The 19,194-nt window shown below is 43.4% G+C and overlaps 3 protein-coding genes across 3 annotated transcripts in view; 2 read left to right on the top strand and 1 right to left on the bottom strand.

Moving 5' to 3' along the window:
* The window catches only part of ARSK (arylsulfatase family member K), a 34,770-nt gene extending 31,537 nt beyond the window's left edge, over positions 1–3,233 (top strand). The window contains exons 7-8 of the mRNA XM_072790909.1: positions 10–234; positions 2,625–3,233. Coding sequence (XP_072647010.1) covers positions 10–234; positions 2,625–2,899 — 500 coding nt within the window. The 3' untranslated portion in view covers positions 2,900–3,233. The remainder of the gene's footprint in view (positions 1–9; positions 235–2,624) is intronic.
* Positions 1–19,194, bottom strand: part of LOC140612798 (uncharacterized) — a 134,265-nt gene that overhangs the window by 13,968 nt on the left and 101,103 nt on the right. The window contains exons 4-8 of the mRNA XM_072790900.1: positions 14,416–14,554; positions 11,163–11,846; positions 9,848–9,979; positions 6,008–9,157; positions 3,662–3,727 (exon numbers count right to left, since the gene is read on the bottom strand). The gene's annotated coding sequence lies outside the window, so the exon portion shown is untranslated. The remainder of the gene's footprint in view (positions 1–3,661; positions 3,728–6,007; positions 9,158–9,847; positions 9,980–11,162; positions 11,847–14,415; positions 14,555–19,194) is intronic.
* GPR150 (G protein-coupled receptor 150) lies at positions 12,579–14,077 on the top strand. The gene has a single exon (XM_072790923.1). It carries the CDS (start codon positions 12,908–12,910, stop codon positions 14,075–14,077), a length of 1,170 nt encoding a protein of 389 aa, XP_072647024.1. The 5' UTR covers positions 12,579–12,907.

Raw genomic sequence — 19,194 nt, 5'->3', positions numbered from 1 at the left:
GTCACATAGATATTGCTGGAGCTCCTCTGCCTCAGAACCTGAGTGGATACTCTTTGTTGCCATTATCATCAGAAATGTTTTGGAACGAACATAAATTAAAAAACCTACATCCACCCTGGATTCTGAGTGAATTCCATGGATGCAACGTGAATGCTTCTACCTACATGCTTCGGACTAACCAATGGAAATATATAGCCTACTCTGATGGTACTTCAGTGTTGCCTCAACTCTTTGGTAAATCTGTTGACCTATTTTTTAAGTGCAGTATTATATGTAATGAGCTAACCTCCATAGTGTTACTCAAGAGATCCAGTCATCATTGGTTAAATAAATAAATACCTGCTGCTTCTCCTGCCAGGACATCTACAAAAGGTTTTCCACATGAGGTGCAGCTTCTTTGCAAATCATCTGAATTCCAGAGCAAGTGTCCTAAGGCTTTTGATCAGGGTCTCAAGACTGAAACCATGGTTTTCTTTGATCCAAGGTGTCCTCTAATATTCATGGTTATCTTTCCCAAACAGTAGTCAACACCCTCTCATTATACCTTGGTTTCAGCTGTTCTGGAGATTAATCTCTTTATCTTGTAAAGCCTGACATTCGACATATATTATTTAAGAGAACACCATTATTCTCATTTTATAGAGAAGATTAGGGGTCAAAGGGATTCAAATACCTGTGCAAGATCTCACAGTTAAGTGGCAGAACCGGTCCAACTTCAGGTCTAACTTCAAAATCCATGTTCCTTCCACTCCACAAAGATGCCCACTAGCTAAACTTCTCTTTCAATTAATTTTTTTTTAATTTTTAAAGATTTATTTATTTATTTTGGAGAGAGAGAGTATGCATGCACAGTGGGGAGGGGCAGTGGGAGAGAGAGAATCTCAAGCAGACTCCCCACTGAGTGCAAAGCCCAACCCGGGGCTGGATCGCAGGACCTTAAGATAACCTGAGACAAAATCAAGAGTCAGATGCTTAACCAACTAAGCCACTCAGGCACCTCTCTATGAGTTAATTTTATTTATTTTTTTAAAGATTTTATTTATTTATTTATTTGAGATAGAGTGGGTGAAAGACAGAGCATGAGCGGGGAGGAGGCAGCAGAAAGAGAGGGAGTAGCAGGCTCCCCACCAAGCAGGGAGCCCAATGTGGGGCTTGATCCCAAGACTCCAGAATCATGACCTGAGCCAGAGGCGGATGCTTAAGAGACTGAGCCACCCAGGCACCCTTATGAGTTAATTTTAAAGCAACATTATTAAATTCAGGTTTTACTTATCCTTTGCTCCCATCTCCACATAATATATGCCCTTGTTAGTATTGATTTCTCCCTAGGTTTCCTCTCTAGTTAGAAATGTCAAAATTATTAACTCTAAATAATTCTTTAGGGACTAAGCTGATTGACCTTGACACCCCCCTCCCCCCTTAATTCTAAGAGCAGGAAATTCTTGGCTTCAAAAGGAAGTCCTTAAATTTTCATCCTGATGTGTAACAGGCATCTCTTGGTCATTCACTGCACATGTTCTACAAAACAGATGTGACTGTCAAAGGATCAGTGGATGAGCCTGTCTTTCCTGTATTCTCTGGGGTTTATCCACGGACTGCCCTTTCCCCCAAGAGGTGCCATGTGAAGTCCTCTAACAAAGTCATAAATGTCTTCAGGGCTCTTCTGGCAAATGCACCACATAGGCCCACAGAGGTTTTTCCCTCAACATGTAATATGAATTTATTATCTTAAGTGAATTGTCATAGGTCTTTGATTTGCTATTTTTCCAATTAGATTGACATGCAATTATATTTTGTCTTCCTTTTACCTAGGTAAAAAGGGTGTTTATATTTTGATTTGTCATTATTTTCTTGGTGGTAGCAATTGAGATACATTCTTATTTCCATGGCTGTTTGTTCAAATGGACAGTGTCAATGAATTGAACTTTCAAAAATCCAAGACAAGATACTAAAATATATAGAAAACTATGAGTAGGTAAAGTTGCAAGAATATGACTTGACTATGTAAAGAATTATTGCAACTGGAAAAGTTTGGGGCTATTGAAATGGGACAATATGAGCATTACTATTTTTTTCTCTGTATGTCAAAGTAAGCAGAGCATCAAAGCCAGGAAGGATTAGGACTAAGCCAGCTCACTAGTGATAAGAATCCATGTATTTCTGTCATCTAGAAATGGATAAGAAAAAAAAAATGAGATAGCAGGATGATGGTAGGAAGGTAATTTGGACATACATGTAGAGGAGTGTTTATTTTTTTATTTTTTAAAATATATTTATTTATTCATGAGAGACATACACAGAGAGAGAGAGAGAGAGAGAGAGAGGGGCAGAGACACAGGGAGAGGGAGAGGCAGGCTCCATGCAGGGAGCCCGACGTGGGACTTGATCCTGGGTCTCCAGGATCACCCTGGACTGAAATGACTGAGCCACCTGGGCTGCCCTAGAGGAGTGTTTAACCTTTGGTATAATATTTTACCATTTATACTGTCCTTCATCTTATTATGCTAAGAGGAACTGAAAATGAAAATAAGCTCAAATATATTAAGTCACAGAGTAATGACATTCTAAAAAATGTTTCTGTATCAGATAAATATTTTGACAGCTATTTAATTTTTTTCTTGCAGATCTTTTCTCAGATCCAGATGAACTAACAAACATTGCTACAAAGTTTCCAGAAGTCACATATTCTTTAGATCAGAAGCTTCGTTCCATTATAAACTACCCTAAGGTTTCTGCTTCTGTCCACCAATACAATAAAGAGCAGTTTATCAAGTGGAAACAAAGCGTAGGGCAAAACTACTCAAATGTTATAGCAAACCTCAGGTGGCATCAGGACTGGTTGAAAGAACCAAGGAAGTATGAAAGTGCAATTAATCAGTGGCTTAAAACCCCTCACTAATCCTAAAAAAATCTGAACAGAGGTTAGAAAATAATGTCCTAGAGCAACATATAGAGATATATGCTAAGAGATCATGATTAGCTTTTATATGTGTTTTAATAATTACTGATTTTTACTTATTTTTAAAGAATGTATTCTATTTCAAAATTAAGTAATCATTACAAAATTACATATTTTCAAAAAGAACTCATTCTTGCTAACTTTTAACAACTTAATGGAAGTAATAAAAGGATGGAAGCAAATAGTATAAAGTTATGTTCCTCTGAATAATATGGAATATAGACAATTTTAACAATTATCATATGATTTATGAACCATAAAATAGTTACTTGTATTTGATGGTGTGATGAGTTATTTGCGTCTGATGGGACATAAATCATCTGGATGTATTTGATGGGAGTATTTAGAGTATTTGATGGGACACAGATTCTGGATATGGCTGACGTTATTACTGTTTTTTTTAAATAGGTAATATATGCACAAGGTACAAGTTTCAAAAGGTACAAAAGAGTTAATAATGATCATGAAGTCTCCCTACTTTCCCAGTTCCCCTTCCTGGGGCAACTGTAACCACCTTCCTAAGGATCCCTTTAGAGACACACTTGTATATCTAACAAACTTTGTATGTTTCCTCACACACAGAACAGAGCTTACTATACAAAATGTTCTGCATCTTGCTCCTTTTTTCTCCCACTTAAAATAAAGACCTGGAAGTGAAATTGCTGGATTAAGACTGGGTCTAGCAAAATTACACCAAATTACCTCCGAAGAAGTTATACCAATTAAAATTCTCACTCAGTGATGCACTTCTTCACATCCTTTGTCAACCTAATAAACAAAAAATAGATTATTTTTAATTTTTTAAATTATGAGTAAGATCATGTTTTCCTATTTTTTTAAAGATTTTATTTATTTATTTATTCATGAAAGACACCGAGGGGCAGAGGGAGAAGCAAGCTCCCTGCAGGGAGCCCGATGCAAGACTCAATCCCAGGACCACGACCTAAGCAGAAGGCAAACATTCATCCACTGAGCTAGAGCTACCCAGGTGCCCTGATAGATCATATTTTCATATATTTAATGGCTATTTGAATTTCCTTCACTGTGACCTTACCTATTTTATTCTTTTGACTATTTTTATGTTGCTCGTCTTTTTTAATTACAGGCATGCTTTTGGATATTCTCTGTAATAGAAGCTGCACTTTTTTTTTCCTTCTTGGAATTTGTCTTTTGACTTTGTTCTGGTGGGGGTTTCTTCTTTTTTTGTTTTGTTAATTTTTTGTTGTTGTTCTGGTGTTTTTAACCTGTGCAAATTGGTATTTTCATGCTATCAGATTTATGAATTTTTGCTTATATGGCATTGGGATTTTGTTTCATACATCTTCAGAATGGCATTTCCCACTTAATTTCTTTTACAGTTTTCTTTTTTGCCCCATCTGGAATGTATACTCATATTAAAAATCTGACTTTAGTTTGTTATTTTAAGAGGGCTAACCAAATGACCTTTTATTGAGTAACATTTGTCCATTGGTTAGAAAATGCCACTTTATTATTTAACACCTTTTATTGAGTAAATCATTTTTCTCTACTAATTTGAAATGTCGTTTTATCATATACCAAAGTCTTATTTACATTTCTATCTTTTCATAACATTTTTTATCTGAAAATAAAGTGGACCAATCTACTTTGTTTACTGATGCACTGGTCAATATCTGGTCAGACTAGTTCCTTTCCAACACTTTCTTTTTTCAGAGTTGTCCCAGCTACTCTTGCTAACTTAGTTTTTCCACACAGATTAAGTCTGTCTAGCTCAAAAAGGGAAAATCTTGTTAGTCTTTTTATGAAATCATCTTAAATTTATAGCCTATTTTAGGGAGAATTGAACTCTTTATGATCTTCCGTTATTCTAAAGAACATAATATAGCACATGTTTCCCTTTCTTCAAGGTTTCTTTGATCTGTCTTAGCAGTATTCCAAGTTTTCTTCATATCGATCGGTTTTTTCAGAGATTTCTGGAAAATAAGGACCTTTAAAAAAAAAAATACTGCCTACGCCCCATACCCCACACCAATGAGATTAGAATTCTAGGGATGGCACCTAGAATGAAAATATACTCTAAACCCAGTACGTTCTAGCAAAAGCCTGCACAGGAGAGTTGAGAGGGGACACTATTCTTCTTTGTCTTTTTCTGTGAACATCCCTGGCACTGTTCTTTCTTACTGTTCCAATAAGCTCTCCTAGCTGATGATCTTGAAGTGTAGGCAGAGATGAGTTTATTCCTAGTTGTTTTATTATTTGTTGGTGGCGTGCTATTTTAAGTGGATCTTTCTTCCATTATATGTTCTAACTGGTTGTTCTTATATGCAGACTCTATTTCTACATAATAATTTTGTGCCAATAATATAACATTTTTTGGTACCAATAGTTTTTCAATTGGTATCTTCTATTTTCAGGTAAAAAGCTGGTCTGTAAATAATAATTTTACCTAACTTTCCCTTCAAACTGTCTTTGAAGTTTTCTTGATGAGCCACTTCATCTCCTTTGTTTACTCTTCTTCAGTGAATTTGTCTGAGCTTATCTGCAGTTATATATGAGTTTCGGAGAAATAAATTTCACTTCAGATACATTCTGAAGTAAAACCCTTAAGGAAAAGATCTCAATATTAGACTACTACAATTAAAATGAAAATATACAAATCTACCTCCCATTTCCTAGTTAAACCTAAAGAACATGACATAGCTAATGTGTGGGTATATATGCTAACTACAGGGGAAAAATAAAGCAATGATAATAGAAATGTGGTTCTGAAACATCGGCATGTGAAGATAAATATACTCCATCTCGTTCTACCCAAGCCCTTCAAGATGCATTCATTGTTAGAATTTACCAAGCATCCACAATGTTTTAAGCATATTGGAAATGGGACCATACTTAGGTACAACTGAGTTTTTAGGACAAAATCTAATTCAAACTAGTATGTAACAACCATGAAAGCAGAAAATGGAGAAAAAGTTGGAAAACTAAGACAAATTAATGCCAGAATCTGAGAGAAACGGACACTAATTATAAACTAAATTGAGGACAGTCTTTGGGATTCATTTTTACTACCTTCACTGCTCCACTCTGCTCCAGTCTACCATTATCTCCTGTTTGGAATTTTGCAACAGCTTCCTTGAGCCTGCCCTTGGCTTTCTTCAATCCATTCTCAACACAGCAGCCAATGTGATTCTGTTAAGATATATCACATCACTTCACTGGGCACTCAAAACCTTCCACTGGTTTCCCATCTGACTCTGTAAAAGCCAGAAACATGACAAGGGCCTACAGAACTCTGAACCATCTAGTTGCATGTTATCTCACAGGCCACCTCTCCCCCCGCATTCCACTTTGTTCATTCTTTCGGCCACACTGGCATCCCTGTTTTGTTTTGTTTTTTTTCTTCTAGCACACCAGGCATGCACCACCTCAAGACCTTTGTGCCTGCCAGTGCTTTCTGCTTGGAATACTGTTCGTTCCTGAAATTTCTACATTGCTCACTTGGCTACATCCTTCAAATTATTGCCACAATGCTACCTTCTCACAAGGACTTCCCTGCTTTATTTTTTCTCCATAGTAATCACAACCATCTGACTCAGTGTATATTTTACATACTTAACTCGTTTATACTGCCCCCCCCCACCCCTCCTACCCTACCAGGATAAAAGCACCCTGCACAGGCATGGCTTTTTGTCATTTTTGTTTCCTAAACTGTCCCAAGTGCCTGCCATGCAGAAGATTACTAAATACTTGAATTGATTTGCTGGGAGTAACCTCTATAAAGCAGAGCCTTCTAAAACCAGTACATTCTAGCAAAAAGCCTGCACGGGAGAGTTCTTTCTCTTTTTCTGTGAAAAAGGCCAGATACCGAATATTTTAGGCTTTGTGAACCAGATGGTCTTTTTCACAACTACTCAATACTACCCCAGTAGCATGAAAACAGCAACAATATGTAAACAGATGAGCGTGGCTACTTTCCAGGGAAACTTCGTTTACAAAAACAGGATTTGACCTGTGGGCCACAGTTTGCTAACCTCTAGTCTAGAACAATGGTTCACAACTTTGCTGCAAACTGGAATTACCACAGGCTGTTTAAAAACTATTAATGCCTGGCTCCTATCCCCAAGCACTGAGAGTTTTGAAAGCTTCCCAGATGATTGTAAGGTGCAGCAACATCTGGAAACCAAGGTTCTGGAAACTTGTTATCCCAACTATGGTCTTTAAACCAAAAGCATCCAAATCAACTAGAAGCCTTACATGTTTTTATTTGTCTCTGTTAAAAAATAAAATGATGGATTATGTATTTATCCTTTACTCTTCATGTTTTCCATCTCATTAAACCTAGGGCATCCTAATAAAAACTACTAGAACTGATTAAATTTGTTAAATAGCTACATATACAAAAATAAATATACATCTATAAGATTAGGTAAAAATGGAAATTAGGAAAAATATCTCACATTATGACAGTCAGTAAAATAAATTTAAGCAAGAGGCTCAAACCTAGATGAAAAAATTATAAAGCTCTATGAAGTGTGCAAACAAGGTAGGAATATGAAATGACAGCAAGTTCTTGTATGGGAGGATCTTATATTAAAATGTCACTTCTTCATAATTACTGTATAGATTTTGCACAATCCGTGTTTTAATCTGAATAGGGTTTTGTTTGTTTTCTTAATCGAACTAAATCTTAAAGTTTTTATGGGGAAAAAAGTCTAAAATACCTATTAAAACTATGGAAAAAGAATATTAAAGTGAGACTATTCTTACTGGCTATTAAATCATACTAGAAATCACCGAATCAAACTAAGAACTTGGCACTGAGAGGCCATGAAATAAAGATATATCTCAACACAAACTAAGTGGAAGAAAATCAGTGTGGAACACAGACAAGATACAGACTCGTGCTAGAACCATTCCCTTGTACACAGCTCATATATTATGGATATGTGTGTGTGTTTATAATTATGCATATTAAGCTCTCAGATAAGATTTTAGCCCTTTTAAAACACAATTTAAAGTTATAAAGCAGAATCTTAAATAATTCTTGGGTCAAAAAATTACAGTTCTATGCTATTTTTAAAATAAAGAAAACGAAAAAACTAAAAACATATGACACAACCAGAACTATACTCAGAGTATTTTTAGCCTTAAACTTTTTATTATTAAGATGAAATAAAAATAAACAGTTCAAGAAGTTAAGACAATAAATTAAGCATCAAATTTTGTGATATTTAAAGTAAAGGATTGGTTTCCTTAAATAGTGTTTTGCGAGTTCTGCTTTCACATAGGATAGGGAAAGTTCCAAGGGAATATTCCTCCCATGTTAACAAAAATCAAGAAAAAAGAGACCCCTGGGTGGCTCAGTGGTTGAGTGTCTGTCTTGGACTCAGAGCGTGATCCGGGATCCTGGGATCAAGTCCCACATCAGGCTCCCTGCGGGGAGCCTGCTTCTCCCTCTGCCTGTGTCTCTGCCTCTCTGTCTCACAAATAGAATCTTTTTTAAAAATCAAGAAAAAAAAAAAGCTAGATAATCTAAGCTTTTTTTTTTTTTTTTTCTTTTGAGCCTATCAGGTGCCTGCAGCAGCAAGGCAGCAGGTAAACTGAATTCAAAAGGGTGGCAAGCTCCTCCAAGAAGGGGAGAGACATTCAAACTGGTTCACCTTTGGAAGAACATTGAGGGGGGGGTAGGAACTAGCAGCCAAAAGAATGGGTAAGAAGGCTACTGGGACAAATCCTTAAAAGTCCAATGTGTGTGAACGTAACAACAGAAACTCTGGGAGCCCCCACACAGAAAGGAAACCACCTCCACTAATGAATTTTTTCATGGACCTCAACCAACACCCAAGTGAAAGACTGGGGGCAGGGCTAGAGATCTAGGAGCCCCTTCAATGGGCCAGGTGTACAGTGGATCAGGGAGTGACCTCTGGAGGATAAGCACAGAACCCAAAACCTTATGTTTGAAAAACATAGGTCAGGCTTCGCATCACCAGTAGTTTTTTTTAAATTTTTATTTATTTATGATAGTCACAGAAAGAGAGAGAGAGAGAGAGGCAGAGACACAGGCAGAGGGAGAAGCAGGCTCCATGCACCGGGAGCTGGACGTGGGATTCGATCCCAGGTCTCCAGGATCGCCCCCTGGGCCAAAGGCAGGCACCAAACCGCTGCGCCACCCAGGGATCCCGTGTCACCAGTATTGAGACAAACCAGCACTGTATGTCCCTGAAATGATATACCAAGAACACAGTGTTACCCGTATAGTATTTCAGCCCAAGAACTCTAATCCAAATTCAATTGGATCTAATCCAAATTCTAATCCAAACAGTTGTAGAAACAAATACAACTTGAGAGATTTTCTATCAAACGTGTCATAGACCCTTCAGACCTGTCAGAGTCAAAAAGAAAAAGACTTGGGAAACTGTTCTAGATTAACTGTTCTAGACTAGAGAAAGAATGCAATTAAATACAACCCATGCAGTGGATCCAAATAAACATATCTTAGTGAAATTTGTCAGGGACAAGAGAAGAAGCAATAAACTTCTAGAATGGAAAAAACAATGATCAAATTTACATGCATCAGGAACCAGCATGGTTTTAAGCTTCTCAACACACTCAGAAGCCAGAAGGCAATGGAGCAATGCCATTAAAAGTCAGAAGGAAAACATTTCCAGTGTAGAATTTTAACCCGAGCCAAGTCATCAGTTAAGCATGATGGTAAAATCTAGACATTGATTTCAGACATGCAAGATCCCCAAAATTCATCCTTTCTCAGGAAGCCACTGAAGGATGCTTTCTACCCAAGCAGGAAAATAGACCAAGAAGAAAACAAACAAACAAGCATGGAATTAGAAAGCAGGAGACCCAGCATGAGATAATGAAAGGAGTCTCTAGGATAACGGTAAAGAGAGATACCTGGCGAACAGCTGTCCTGGCAGGCAGTGTGGCTGAGTCTACGTGACTCAAGTAGCAGGCACAAGGAAACTCCCACAGCTATGGCCTCAGCCTCTGCACAGTACTTTGAACCTCACGACGTGTTGAAGTGTTCTACCAGAAGAGAAAGAAACCAAGATAAAAAGAGCAGGGATCCGAGAAACAAGGATTTTGACCCAAGAGAAAGGCAGCGTTTCAGTGATGACAACAGTTGTATAGGCCTAGAGAGAAACCAGCCCACCCACATAGGAGGCAAAAGGAGGTCTCTGGTAAGAAAGTTTCCAAGAGGGATTCCTGGGTGGCTCAGCGGTTTAGCAACTGCCTTGGGCCCAGGGCATGATCCTGGAGTCCCGGGATTGAGTCCCACATGAGGCTCCCTGCATGAAGCCTGCTTCTCCCTCTGCCTGTGTCTCTGCCTTACTCTCTCTCTCTCTCTCTCTGTGTCTCTCATGAATTAATAAATTAAAAAAAAAATCTTAAAAAAAAAGTTTCCAAGAAAAATAAACTGGAACTGCTACCTTATGTTACAAAACCCACCTTATGGAAACTGCCCTGAGGGACTATTTAGAGGTATAGGAAGAATTAGCTAGGTAACAATAAAAATTAAGGCAATTATTAACTTCAAGAAAATATTCATAATATACGACATTCGGCTGAGAATATTTTCCTTTCATAATAATGCAAACACTAAATATAAATCTAACCCAAAATTATAATATTACTGTATTAAATATGGGAAAGGAGAAATTATCTAATGAGAAGCCAATAGGTAGTGTCTAAATTCACCGAATCAATAAGTAGCATTACACATGTGCTACTTAGAATTCTGGAATTAAGTAAATGCCAGAAGAAACCGTAAATAGTTTCTAAATTGGTTCCCTGTAGAAGAAGGGAAGAAGGAGTGAAGAGGTGTGGACCGGAAACAACGTTGTTGTCAACCCTCTAGTTCCACTGGACTTTCCAAACTATGCGCATGTGTTATTTTGAGAATTACTTTTTTTAAATCAATGATTTATCAGGTCTTAGCAAAGTGAAGTTCTGTGAAATGTAATTTCACAGGTAGAGTCTTGTTTTGTCATATGACAGCATTTCAACAAATTTGAGACAAATTATAGAATTATCTTGAGAAATATTAAACTGATATTGGCTAGAGGAATCACTGAATTACCGGTATTGCTCAGAGAGAGCTCCCTGGAAGAAGTAGATCATAAGCTGGGATGATGTATGTTACAAACCCTCTGAGGGGAGAATGTGAAAATTAAACCAGGAGTTTGATTTCCCAAGGCTATCGGTCTACCTCTTTTTTAAGTGTTCCTCCAAGAATGGCTATTTCTTCATCTCCCCAGAGCTTCCTTGGGCTCCTCTGGATGATACTGGCATAGGTATGAAAGGCATTTTTTTTTCCTTAGGTTGATGGATTTATCATCAAAGTGGGAACATCTCCAAGTTCTCTGAAATGCACCATATACCCATTAGTCCAGCAATTCACAATATATTTACTGATATCTAGTCTGTGTCAGGCCCAGTGCCAGGCACTAGGGAGAGGCTAATAAAAATGACAAAGTTCTCTGGCCAAAGGACGACAGTTTGAGAATTAGGATTCCTCAAGGCCACCAAGAGGACTGGCATCTGCATCCACCAAACCGTCCTATCCAGAGCATCTTAAAGTGCCAAAGGCATCCTCCGCCTGGGAAAGTGAATCCCAGCAGATGCCCAGACCGGGAAGCGCAGGGAAGCGCAGGAAATCTATTTGCACGGTGATAATGTGGAGGGTGCATAATACACACCTGACTGATGCTTCCAACAGGAAAACTAAAATTTGTTTGTGGGGAGACGGCGCTAAAATAAAAGAGACAGCATTTAATCTCAACCGTTTCCTGTGACTTGGATTTCTTTTTTAAAAATTGGCCGCCTTGTCATTTTCTTAGTCACCTTTTTCTCTAGGCTTGTTGGGGGCGTCGTCTCTCCCAGCAACCTCCATCTGCTTGGAAAACAGAATCAAGAGAATGAAGAGCCATGATGACACATCCGTCAGTGGATGAAAATATTAGGAGAAAATCAATACATGTACTACCAGCGGCATAAAACCTAGTGATGCCCTCCCCAACCTAGTAACGCGGCGAGTTTCTACCTCGCAGAGAGCAGCTGGGAGCCACTGCTCTGGTAACGAGGAGCATTTGAAAAGCCTGCAAATCACTGCTCCTAATTGCCAAGCCGAGCAGAGCCGTACGGTTATCCCAGTTCTCTGACAGTAAATACCGATCGTCTCCAGGGCAGCCCGGGCGGCTCAGCGTTTAGCGCCGCCTGCGGCCCCGGGCGTGATCCTGGAGAACCGGGATCGAGTCCCGCGTGGGGCTCCCTGCATGGGGCCTGCTTCTCCCGCTGCCTGTGTCTCTGCCTCTCTCTCTGTGTCTCTCATGGATAAATAAATAAAATCTTTAAAAAAAAATTCATCTCTTGGGGTCCTCTTTGCCCCAAACGCTGTCGGGTGACTTGTGTTCCTGTTGTTCCCACGCTAGTACGTGCAGATCCAATGACATCTCCGAATTCTTTTTTTTTTTTTTAATCAAAACTAGTGTTTGTGTCGTGTGCCCTCCCCCCGCCCCACTGGCCATCCGGAATCCTGAGACCGCCGCGCCCGTGGGTGGGGACCCTGCTCTCCGGGAGGTCGCCCAGGTTAGCGCGCGCTGTTGCAAAGGCCGGGCCCAGCGACCTTGGGTCGGGCCGCGTGCGCCCCGGAGACCCCCCACCCCCACTCCCACCCCCGGGGGAGGGGGGGGCCGGGCGGGAGCCGCGGCAGGGGCTGGCGGGGAGGAGAGCCGCGGAGAAGGTGGGGAATCAGAGTCCCGCGTGTTCCTCGAGGGTGCAACCCCCGTTTGAGTGACAAATGACGAGGACGACCCGTAGGAACAACTTAAGCGCGAGTCTCCCCGGATCCGTCTCCGTCGTGGGCGCGCCTCCGACTCACCTCGCCCCCACGCGGGCTTCCCGCGCCCCTGCCGGGACCAGCCTCCGGACCCCCTTCCCCGCCGCGGGCCGCGGATGGAGCACCCCTTCGGCCCCTCCACTCTCCCGCCGGCGCCCAACGGCTCCGCACCCGGCTCCCCGGGCTGGGGCGCCAACCTCACGTCCGGACACGGGGCGCCGCCGCCCGGAGCGCCCGGCCGCCGCGTCCGCCTGGCGCTGCTGGGGGCCGTCGTGCTGGTGGCGGCGGCGGCCAACGCCGCGGTGCTGTGCCGCCTGCGCGGCGGGGGCGGGCCCGGGGCGGGCCCCAAGCGCCCGCGGATGGACCTCCTGCTGGCGCACCTGGCGGCCGCCGACCTGCTCGCGGCGGGGGGCGGCGCGCTGGCGCAGCTGGTCCGGGAGCTGCGGGCCGGGCCGCCCGGGGACCTGTCGGGCCGCCTCGCGCGCCTGCTGCGGGCGTCGGGCCGCGGCGCCTCGGCGCACCTCGTGGTGCTCGTGGCCCTGGAGCGCCAGCGCGCCGTGCGCCGCCCGCAGGCCCGGCCGCTGCCCGCGCGCGCCCTCGCCGCCCTGGGCTGGCTGCTGGCGCTGCTGCTGGCGCTGCCCGCCGCCCTGCTGGCGCCCCCGCCGCGCTGGCCCCGGCGGCTCTACGCGCTCTACGAGGCGGTGGCGGGCTTCGCGGCGCCGGCCGCCGTGCTGGGCGTGGCGTGCGGCCGCCTGCTGTGCGCCTGGCGGCGGCGCCTGCCCCGGGCCCCCGCGCCCCCCGCGCCCCCCGCGCCGCCCGCGCCGCCCGCGCCCCCCGCGCTGCCCCGCGCGAAGCTGCAGAGTCTCAAGATGAGCCTGGCGCTGGCGCTGCTGTTCGTGGGCTGCGAGCTGCCCCACTGCGCCGCGGGGCTGGCGGCCGCGTGGGCGGCCGGGCGGGCGGGGGCCCGGGACGCCGAGGGCCCGGCGGCCGCGCTGCAGCTCGTGGCGGTGGCCCGGGGCGCCCTGGACCCCTTCGTCTACCTCCTCTTCCAGGCGGACGCGCGCCCGCGGCTGCGGCGGCTGCTGCGAGGGCGGCTGGGCGCCGTCTGCGGCTCGCGGGGCGCGGCGGAGGGCGCCGGGGAGCACCGGGCGCTGCACCGCCACCGCTGGCCGCGGCCCCACTACCACCACGCCAGGCGGGGGCCGCCCGAGCTGGGCTGCGCGCGCCCCCCGCCGCCGCCGCCGCGGCCGCTGCCCCGCTCCTGCTCCTGCGACAGCGCCTTCTAGCCGCGCCCGGGCCTCCGGGGTCCCTGCAGGTCACCGCGCCCGGCGCTGGAGCCCAGGCCGCCCCGTGCCACGCTCCCTGTCCTGCCGAGGATGACCTTTCCTACACTCTCCCCGTTCTCCCTCTCCCTCTCCCTCGCCCCCCCCGCCCCCCAGCCTGGAGACTCGGGGACCCTGGGAGGAACACTCGAAGGCACCCACTTCTTTTTGCGGCTCTGTCTCACGCTCCCGTCGTGCTCTGCATAAGCTCGTGTGGTTTGGCTAAATTTGTCGAGCTTTCGTTACGTGCTGTGTTGCCGTCTGTTTTTACTTCTTTGGAATCGTGTTTAAAGCAAGTGTACCTTCGAGGCCAGAGGAGAATCTGCCGTCGCCTCCAGGAGGAGCGTCCCCACACTGGCCTCCCGGAGGGGCCTGCAAGTTGTACCAGCGATGCTGCTGTCGGAAATGCAGCCAGGCGGTCACTGCAGAGCCACAGAGTGTCTGTAAAATAAAAGCATTACCCACAGAGCAATTAGTACTTGTTTTATTAAGAAAAAAAGGGGGAGGGGCAGCCCGGGTGGCTCAGAGGTTTAGTGCCACCTTCAGCCCAGGGCCTGATCCTGGAGACGCGGGGTCGAGTCCCACGTCGGGCTCCCTGCATGGAGCCTGCTTCTCCCTCTGCCTCTGTGTGTGTGTGTGTGTGTGTGTGATGAATGAATAAAATCTTCAAAAAAAGAAAAAAGAAGAAACATGGTAATGTGTTTTCTCAGAAGAAAATCAGCGTGGCCTTTATTTCCAGTCTTCAATAGGAAGTCCTTGCAGGAAGGACACATAAAAGCTTCCTTTAGCCCCTTTCAAATACGCACGGTTTCTTTTCTTTTTTTTTTTTTTTTTAATTTTTTTTATTTATGATAGTCACACAGAGAGAGAGAGAGGCAGAGACATAGGCAGAGGGAGAAGCAGGCTCCATGCACCGGGAGCCCGACGTGGGATCCGATCCCGGGTCTCCAGGATCGCGCCCTGGGCCAAAGGCTGGCTCCAAACCGCTGCGCCACCCAGGAATCCCCAAATATGCACGGTTTCTGTAGGTGATTGTGTCTGTGCCCAAACCAGCTTTCTCGGCTAAGGTGCTGTGCTCAGGGAGCGTCTCCCGGCAGAGTCCCCAGCAAACTAGAGAAACCAAACAGCCAAGTGGTGCCTTTGGGCCGGGCTCACTGTCCCAGACGGAGCCTCCTGGAGATCTGCAAGAAGAGAGCTGAAGCCCCCCACAGCGTTGCATGTATATATAAAAAAAAACCTTTTAACAAACCGAAGGGCAATGCCTATTGGTGTAGATTGCTGAGAAAAAAGTCAAGAAGCAGATTTAATCAGTGACCTCCTCCTCTTCAGTGTCCTTGGTTCTAGAAAGAAGTGGTAACACTTATATCCACGTGTTTACCAGGGTCTTTCATCTGAGAATCTGCGAGCTTTGCAGGACAGTGCTTCCTGCTCATGCACAAATGCCAAACTAAGCCGGAGAAAGGGGAAATGTTTGCTAGAGTTCACTTGAAGAGCCAACGCTCTTTGAGGGCTTTGTTTACTTCACTGATGTATCCCAAACTCTTAAACAATATACTAGGCACTCAACACCTATTTGTTGAATGATTCATCATATGAGTCAGGCAAAGATAGACTAGATACAAGAGTCACAAAAATCTCCACTAAGCTTGATTTACCTTTTCCCAAAACTCTGTCAAAAATATTAGAGGTTTTCCTTCATCTTTTTAATCTTCCCCACCCTGCTTAGGATACTATGTGTATAATACACGAAGAATAAGTCAGCCAAAGAGAGAACACAGCTGTCTTCATGACATTATTTTTGTTCACTAGTAAACATTAATTCCTTATTTTGTGCTAAGCAATGTGTTAGGCATTGGACATACTAAGATGAATAACACACATTTTCCCCTCAAAGACCTTATAATCATATGTAGGAGACTCTAACAGTTACCTGCACAGTATCACATATGCTTTAATAAGGGTTCAAGCCTGGGTGTCGGGTCACTGAAAAACAAAATCTACAACCTCGGGAGACTGAAGTGGTCATCCCATGATGGTATGAAGAGCCAACTAATGGGAAGGGGGGAATGGGCAAAGGCAGGGATGAAGGCAGAAGCACAAAGAGACTCAAAATAGGACCTACTGTATTACTTTGAAGGCTCCCAACTGAGATAATTTAAGCCAGTTGAGTTGCTTGTTTCTGTTATCTGCAATTGAGAGCACCCTAACAGAAAAATGAGTTTAAATTTATCTTCTCACATAACAAGGAGTCCAGTGGTAGGGCTGCTCCAAAGTTGCTTAGTTGAGTAGCTTCATAAGTTCATCATCAACGACCTAGCTCCTTTTCATCTTTCTCTTTGGCCATTCTGAACCGGTGGACTTGACAATAAGGTCTGAAGCCCTGAGGTCACAAAATGGCTACTATAGTTCCAGGCATCACGTTCAAATATGACAATATCCAGAAAAGGAAGAATTTCTTTCTTTGTACAGAACTATATCATATACCCATATGTAGACCATTGCAAGAGCAATGGGGCCACCATGCTGGCTTAGATATGAGCTGATGATATGAACTGCACAGTTAAGAGGTGAAAAAAAAATGGGACTTCCATTTTTTCTTTTAAGAAAAGAAGGGAAAGTGCTTATAGGAGGACAAGACTAAACTTTTATACAACTGCCAAATTGTTAGATTGATTTCTATGATCTATTAGAGATTTTCCTCTGTGCTGTCTAAAAATTATAAGAAATCTCCATCTGGGTCAAAAATACAGAGTATAAAAACATACAGAGTATATATTTATGTAGTTAATTTGAAATTAAGCTGTATTATCCCAAGATTTGTGAAGATTTGGTTAATCTCAATTCATACTGAAATACTTTTATGTCTAAGGAACTTTCTCTAATCTTAACTAAATCTGAGCCTTGAACGTAGATCTAGGTGACTTGCTTCACATCTTTGGAGTTCATTTGTGAGTTAAGAAATTTGGAGCATCCCCTCAGAATGATCAGCATTGATCCCAGGAACCTGCATTGCTATAGACAGCTCAGAGATTCAGTTCTGTCTCCATAAAGGAACACCACAAAGTTATTTTACATTTAGACTCTTACTTGACTGGGACATACCATTCAAACTTCACAGCAAAGGTATGTGAACGGTTGACCCTGAACTTGATCTCTTTTCTAGGTATCACCCAAATAGGATATGACTAGAGGAGACCAGACCATACTTGGAGTTTGGGAGGAATCAAATAACACACTCTTACCCACTGCACATTTTCCCTTGGAGTTAGATTTTCAGTAGGCTGCCACACACAGGCCTAGACTGCAGGACTCCAGGAGGCACTATTCACATAGATGGCAGTGTAAATGTCACCACCAGGACTTTAAAGCCTACATACAAAGAATTCTATATATTTTTTAAAAAATAATTGGCCGCATGGTAACAAACAACTAAAATAAGTAAACATGACCTATTACATAATTTGAATCAGAGAGTATGTAGAAAACAGCCAAGAGGGATCCCTGGGTGGCGCAGCGGTTTAGCGCCTGCCTTTGGCCCAGGGCGTGATCCTGGAGACCCGGGATCGAATCCCACATCGGGCTCCTGGTGCATGGAGCCTGCTTCTCCCTCTGCCTATGTCTCTGCCTCTCTCTCTGTGTGACTATCATAAATAAATAAAAATTAAAAAAAAAAAAAACAGCCAAGAGTGTAACTAAAACCACAATTAGTGACTAGCTATAACTCATTTACTAAAAATAGAATAGTTGAGCTGATTTATGAAAGAGAAGATAGATTTTCTCTTAAGCTTCCTAGGACGCTTCCTGAGAAACACAAAAGAAAGAAAATTAAAGATGTTTCCCTCCCATTCCTAAAAGGTTCTGACTTGATCAAAGAGAAGACAATATAATGAAAATGAATACATTAATTTTATTTATTAACTAATTAAACAGATGTTTTGCTGATTTGTGAGGCAGTATAATGAAAAGAGTGGTCTTTAGAGCTATGGATCTGGACTTGAATTTCATCGCTACCACTTAGTCACTGTGTGATTTTAGGCTGTTTGCTGAATCTTTCTGAGTCTTGATTTTCTTTTCTTTTCTTTTTTTTTTTTTTTTTTGAGTCTTGATTTACTTTTCTTATCAGTAAATATGGGATTTTTTATTATCTACTTCATAGGGTTGATATATGTAAAATACTTGATGGGAAGGGAGGGGAGTCCTGTCAACAGTCTCTTCAGAGTCATCCTAGTACTCAATATATGACTGTTACTATTTTCTAACACTGGGTCGTGAGGGATAAAATCCAGTTGAGTAATATTACATGAAGGGAAGCAAAGGATCTTGAGGAATCAACCTATAGAAGATTAATGCAGCAATGGTGGCACATAGTGATAAGGAAGTTGGACCTTACAGAATGTATACTTTGCACAGTAATTGTCAACTGCCTTCCTGGCATCCATTTCTCCTTTTCTACCAGGACTCCGATTCTTGCACCTAACGCCTCTAAGGACGAGCCAAGTGCTTTGAGGGAAGCTGAACCCTCTCCCACTCGAAGACTGGACCTTAATTAGTCTAAGCATATCAAAGTAATTTCACTCCCCTTACCTCCATGGCCTGCTCAGGACTGGTCATGTGATCCAGTTAAGATCAATGAGATGTGTTGCAGTGGAAGGAGAGTTGCTGGGGCTTCTAGGAAGGAGGAAGCTCTCTTCTGAGAGAGCCATGAGAGCCAGTATGCTCTCTCCATCTCTCCCTGAATGAAGGTAAACAGGTAGTGCTGCTGGCCTGCTGGAAGCCCACCACTGACCATCAGAGGTACCAGCCAGAAGATGAATCCAACATTGTGGATATGGCAGAAAGGAGAGATGAAAAGAACTTAGGTCCCTAATGACCTCACTGAGCTGTCAGGTAAACACCAGAGGCATGCCTATTGGATGTCCTGTTAAATGAGATATATTTTCTTATTTTTTGAAGCAGTTGAGCTGGGTTTTCTGTTGTTTGTGGCAGCCAGCATCCTCTAATTGGAGGAGTCTGGCAAGAAAGAGTCTCATTTTTAGCTTACTGCATGTTCTTCATCAAAGAAATAAGACCATTCCAAGTGT

Source organism: Canis lupus, chromosome 2 (genome assembly GCF_048164855.1).
Source record: "Canis lupus baileyi chromosome 2, mCanLup2.hap1, whole genome shotgun sequence".
In the NCBI taxonomy this organism is placed as follows: domain Eukaryota; kingdom Metazoa; phylum Chordata; class Mammalia; order Carnivora; family Canidae; genus Canis; species Canis lupus.
Note: the sequence above shows the minus strand (reverse complement) of the source record. Positions and strands in the feature narration are given on the sequence as shown.